General features: G+C 47.5%; 1 protein-coding gene across 1 annotated transcript in view; it reads left to right on the forward strand.

Annotated features, from left to right (window-relative positions):
• Positions 1-2,732, forward strand: part of LOC109306958 (sulfhydryl oxidase 1-like) — an 18,263-nt gene extending 15,531 nt beyond the window's left edge. The window contains exons 10-11 of the mRNA XM_019530582.1: positions 1,018-1,194; positions 1,674-2,732. Coding sequence (XP_019386127.1) covers positions 1,018-1,194; positions 1,674-2,161 — 665 coding nt within the window. The 3' untranslated portion in view covers positions 2,162-2,732. The remainder of the gene's footprint in view (positions 1-1,017; positions 1,195-1,673) is intronic.
• Positions 2,733-5,874: the final 3,142 nt, after the last annotated feature.

Consider the following 5,874-nt stretch of genomic DNA (forward strand, 5'->3'; position numbering starts at 1 on the left):
TCTCTCTCTCTTTTTACTACATTTTATTCTCTCCTTTAGTGGGTGACTTCCTTCATTTCATCACTCTTCCTCCACCCCCAGTTCCTTTCCACCTCCCATTTCATTACCCACACTCATCCCATTACCTCTGTGCCTCCCAGCTTCATGTTCTTGTACCCCCCCAACCCCTTTCTCATACCTCACCTAGAGCAGGCATAGAAGCCTGTCCTTCACTCACCAGCTCTGTAGTGATAACTCATAGCTGTAGCTCCTAGTCAGACCCCTGCTCGCCAACCCTCTAGTGGCAAGTCACCACTGTAGGTGAGGAACAGTCAGAGAAGCTTTTTAGCCATAGGATGCAACTGCTCCAAACTCAGGCTAGGACTACCACTATTAAACATGTAAGCAGCATAAAAATGCAGTGTGAACCACACCCTTAGTTAGAAAGTTCTTGCTAATGTCTAACCTAAATCTCCCTCAGTCTAAAATCATTACTTCTTACCCTGTTCCCTGTGGTCACACAGAGCAGTTTGTCACTACCCTCTTTAGAAGATATCTTGAGGTATTTGACTATTATTGAATCCCCACCTTCATCTTTTTTGCATACTAAATAACCCTAGTACTTCCAGCCTTTCCATGTAGCCCGTGTCACTGGGGAGCATTTCTTATACCAAACCTTCATGTCTTGATGGCACAGTCAGCAAGGCTTGGGTTGCTGTTCTGTACCATGGTGAATCATGACAGCCCTACTGCATGGATGGAACTGTGTGGTGCAGGGTTCCCAAATGGCAGGAGATGCCTTGATTGTCTGACTGACTCTAGGCTGTGTCTGCTCTGGGGGATGTTTGGAATCTCCTGGGCCCACCTAGCCTCAGAGGGCTGGCAGGCTGCCACGAGGAGATGAAGGATCTTGCTCCGTAGGATGCAGGGCAGTGCTGGGGTAGTGGCTGTTGGGGTGCCACGGTGAATGCAGTGGTGTTATGTCTTTGAGATGCAAGGTATCCCTTGCCTTGTGTGCTGTCATACCTCTTTCTCTAGATCCATTAGAAGTCCTTCAAACTATGCGAGGTTTCATGCATCACTTCTACTACTGCAGAAGTTGCTCAGAGCACTTTGAAGGAATGGCAAAAAAATCCATGGACCAAGTGAAGAGCAGAGATGAGGCCATCCTCTGGCTTTGGGAGAGACACAACACAGTCAACATGCGGGTGAAAAGTAAGGATTCCACCACTGGGACTGTCCACAGCCTGGTGGCAAAAAAGCAGCAGCTCCTTTAACTATCTGCTAGCTGCCCTACCACCTGCCTCAAGCCAGGTCTGCTGTATCTGATCTTGACCCTAGCAGTGAGAAAGGTGCAGAATAACCAGGTGTTCAGTGGTTTAAGTCAGTGCCTGGACCTCATGCCCAATTTGCCCACTCCAAGTTATGCTATTAGCCACTGGACTGCTTTCCACACTGCTTGGTGAGGGGGCACCTGGCAGTAGCGAGGCAAGAGAACAAGCTAAGGCTGGAGGGCTTTGATATGCTAGAGGTTGAATAGGGAAGCACTGAGGCATCTCTGAGATTCCCCAACTCCTGCCAGGTGGGAGGCAAGGTGGGAGGCTGAGTGCTCTGGATACTGCATTGGGCCAGGCCACAGCTGCAGAGCTTGCTGGGAGTGACTCTGATACTCTTTTTTGCTCTGATTTGTTCAGACCAGTCAAACGAAGACCCCAAATTCCCAAAGACACGTTGGCCTCCCTCAAACTTGTGCCCCTTGTGTCACAACAATCTCAGTGAATCTCCATGGAATAAGACGGAAGTCCTGAGCTTCCTCCAGAGGCATTACTCACCAACCAACATTGAGAACGATGAGTTGACCAGGCACAGGCGGGAAGTGGATGGGGAAGCTTACATGAAGGACAAGGATCATGGGCTACTAGGGGACAAGGGTGAAGAGAGAGGATGGAACAGAAGTGAGCAGGAAGAAGGAGAAGAAAGGAAGGCAGAGCAGGTGGACACAGTGGTGAAGAGAGAGGCTAGTGGTCTGAAAAGGCAGACCCTAAAGGCTGCTGTCTTGGCAACCAAGAAGAAGCAGTGGCTGAACAAGAGGGACACCATATTGCTGTCAAGGGGAGATGATGGCCACCGGGCTGTTCATTATGCTACTTCCCAGGAGTACCTGAGGCAGCATGGGCTGTAGGCCAAGCAGCATATCAGCATGCTGAAGGAAGGAGGAGGTGATGGCCTTAGGAGGAGCCAGTGGTTCTGCATGCTAGGACTGGGCTTCTCCCACCTAGACATATGCCTGTGCATTGTCCTGTACTTCTCCTCCATGTGCCTGCTGGGACATATACACCTTCTTCCACATATGGCTGAGGTCTAGCAAGGGCCACCCTGGTTTCCCCATGGCATGAGGTCTGTGAGAGGAGAGCAGCTTAAAATTAAATCTGAATTTAATACAAAATATGACTCTGGAAGCATTCAAATAAAAAATAAATACACTAAGTCCACAAGCCTCTATAAAAATCTTTTGAGATACAGTAGGCGGTGTGCTTTTTATACAGAAAAAAACAGGGCATGACACATTTCAGTTTTGAAGTTTAGCTATGTATATTGGCTCAAAAAAATCATGTACTGAATTAACGGTTTGAGCCTGTAGGGCTCCACCAAATCTCTCCACCATTTTCTAAAACACTGATAATGAAAAAGGAATAATTTAAAAATTGTAATCTGTATAATTGTTTAAATAAATCTAGATATTTATAGCCTTATAGGTAGCAAGAATATGTAAAATCCTAGTGTAAAGGTCCTATTCCATTGTAAATTTGCGTGTTGTAATTATATCAACCAATGATAATGCTCCTTTCTTTAGAAAATAGCTGCAATACCATGGGAAAGTTGATTATGATGAATAATTTAAATGGCAGGATTTCACCATCACTGAGATGCAGTTCAGTCCTCCCTGTGACCAGGGAGAGAGTGGTGAGGAAGGCCCATCACAGGCCGCGTGTTAACTGTTCCTTCTGTAGGTCTGTGTCTGAAGAAGCAGGGGAGTTCCTGAGTTTTCAGTTGGATTGCCCTGGCAATAGGCATGAGGTTTCTGGGTTTGGCCACTGCTGCTGCTGAGAATATGGAGGTGAACAGAAATGTCATGGTCTTCAGAGACCCAGAACCCTTAGCAGCCGCCAACAGCATCTCTGAGAGATTCACTGGAGCTGCCATAGGAATAGTGCATTGATTCTCAACCAGGGTACCAGAGCACCCTAAGATGCCTTGAGAGCCTTTCAGGGATGCTGTGGGATGCCACGCAATACTAGCATTGATAGGTATGCAAACACGATTCACAAGATAAACCCAGAGATTTCAAATAGCATTCAAACCTGTTGCAGTCTTTTGGAGTTCTTTGCACCAGAAGAATTGCTTTATTATTTTTCTATTGTCACAAAATAAATGAAAACTAAGAGCAGGCATTTTCTGAGGTGAGCCTCAAGTCTATCAAGGAATGCCTCAAATCTGAAAAGTTGGCAACCACTGGGAGAGAGTGCGTGAGTGACAGTGTGTGTGTATGTGGGGCAGCTAATGTTGTAAACTGTGAAGGAGAGAGCTCTATCTTCTTCCTGTCCTTTCTGAGCTGAGGCTGAGAGCAGTGAGGCCATGACCGGTGCTGTTTCTTTGGACCAAGAGATACTGGGGAAATCTCACAAACAGTTTGAAAGTCACCTGAGCTAAACCTATTTTAAGAGGTGTAGGTTGTAGACATGTTGTTCTCAGGACATAGGCAGGTTCTTTGGGTGAATATGATATCTTTTATTAGACCAACTTAAATAGGAAAAAAATTTTTAGTAAACCCAAAAGCTTGCTAAATTTTTTCCCCAACATTTAAGTTGGTCTAATAAAAGAGATCTTATTCACCCAAAGAACCTTGTAAACCTATTTTAAATCACGAGATCAGCTGCTGAGAGGGTGGTTCAGCCTGCTGTTGCTGAGCTGGTTTCAAGACCTCTTTGGCAAATATTAGGTCTGCACACTGAAGCTCCACCCACACTGTGCCTTTGGAAGCACTGACTTAAAAGCTGGTAGAAATGTGGACCCTTAGCCTGGCCATGGGTTGGAGCTATTAATTCTGTAGCTCCTATGCCTGTATGGTGGTTGAGGGTGTTCTTCCCATCCTTCCCTTCGGTGTCTGGGCCTGCTGATTGCATTTTGTTGGGTGAGATTCATAGACAATAAGCTGTGTCTGTGTCTGTGAGGTTTACCAGCGCACCACCAATTTAATAGTTTACTACTGAAAGATGTGCTGCCAGACTAGTTTTAACCAGGGAGTTGTGAGGAGACAGGGCTTTTCCAAGAAACCCATGTTCCCAACATGGTTCTTAAGGAGCATATCCAGGAGCAGACCCAGAGGGTGCAGTGATGAGGTTCCACACCCGTTTCAGACCACACTGTGGGGCAGAAGGAAAGGACTTAAGTTTCCAAATCAAGTAAGAATCCTGTGTCCCCTCACAAGCCTTTCCATCACTTCTGTGCTTGGTGGCAGGTCCCTTCCTCTCCCCTCCCATTTCCCTTTCCCCTGGTCACTGCTGCCACTGCCCCAGGCTGACCAGAGGTGGGTGGGAGTTCCACAGCTGTTCCTGTCCCCCCCCACCCCGACTATGCAGGGAACCTGGGATAACAGCAGCAGTGGTAGAGATGGGTGGGTTCCTCCTTCCAACTCAATCCCATCAGGTATTTCTAGCAATCTTGGGAGCAGGCTTAAGGAGGAGGGACCCATCTGCTGCCAGTGCTGCTGCTGTCCCTGGCTGAGCCTGGCTCCCTGCACAGCCTGGCCAGAGTACAGCGAGCATGCAAGGGGGAAGGGAGGGAGTACCAAGAGTCTGGGGGAGATTTTTACCTGATTTGGGGACTTAACAGTCCCTAGCTGCTGCTCCAGGGGCCTCCATCTGTGCAACCTAGTTCAGTAGGGGAGCTGGTAGTGGGGGTGAAGCCATCTCTGCAGAACCAGCTGCTGCCCCCACTCCTTTATAAAATCCTGGATTCAGCCATGGGCATACCTTAAACTTACCCTGCTAGACATTCATGTTCTCAAACACACTGCACAGTCTGGGACACCACTGTGCTGCACTGGTTCTGCCTCCGGAACAAGAAGCCATATGCCTGTCTCTGCCCCATGCTTCAGGCCCTCTTTTCTCTTCTTGGAGTGCTGAGAAAGGTGAAGCAAAACAAAGCAGAGGTAAGACCTTGAACCCTGTGGCCCTAGTTTTTTTAATTGAATTGTTCTCTTTCATTGTGGCTCTGAGAGCTTAGAAATAAACAGAAGCTGTTTCCTACAAGAGGGAAACTGCTCTAAAGCTGAAGGCTTTCTTATTAGAAATGAAGCCACTATGACTTCCGGATGGATTTGATCTGTTTACTAGGCCAATATGAAGAATATCCCAGTCTGCATGTGTACAGTACAAACCATCATCAAACCCCTGAGAGTTGACCCCAAGAAACTGCCCCTCTCTCCTCTCTGTAATTGGGCTTCTTCCATGAGGAAGGAGACTATTTGATCTGCTGCCTAATCTTTTTTTTTTTTTTTTCCAGAAACCCCTACATTATCTATGGGCCAACGAGAGGCAAAGCGCTGCTCATTATCTATGGGCTGAGAGGCAAAGCGCTGCTCGACCTGGTACTGGCTATGGGAGACGACCTAATCGGTGACCTAGTGATCGATGGGAAGCTGGGTGACAGCAACCACAAGCTGATCACCTTCACCATCTGCCGTAAAGCTGGCAAATCAGTCAGCAACACAGAAGTCCTTGACTTCAGAAAAGCTGACTCTGACAAGCTCAAGAGGCTAGTCGGTCAGGCCCTTAGGGACCATGACCCCAGGGAGATGGGAGTTCAAGAAGAGTGGTTGCTTCTCAAGGAAGC

This window comes from Crocodylus porosus, unplaced genomic scaffold (genome assembly GCF_001723895.1).
Source record: "Crocodylus porosus isolate Cpor-Errol unplaced genomic scaffold, CroPor_comp1, whole genome shotgun sequence".
NCBI classification, from domain to species: domain Eukaryota; kingdom Metazoa; phylum Chordata; order Crocodylia; family Crocodylidae; genus Crocodylus; species Crocodylus porosus.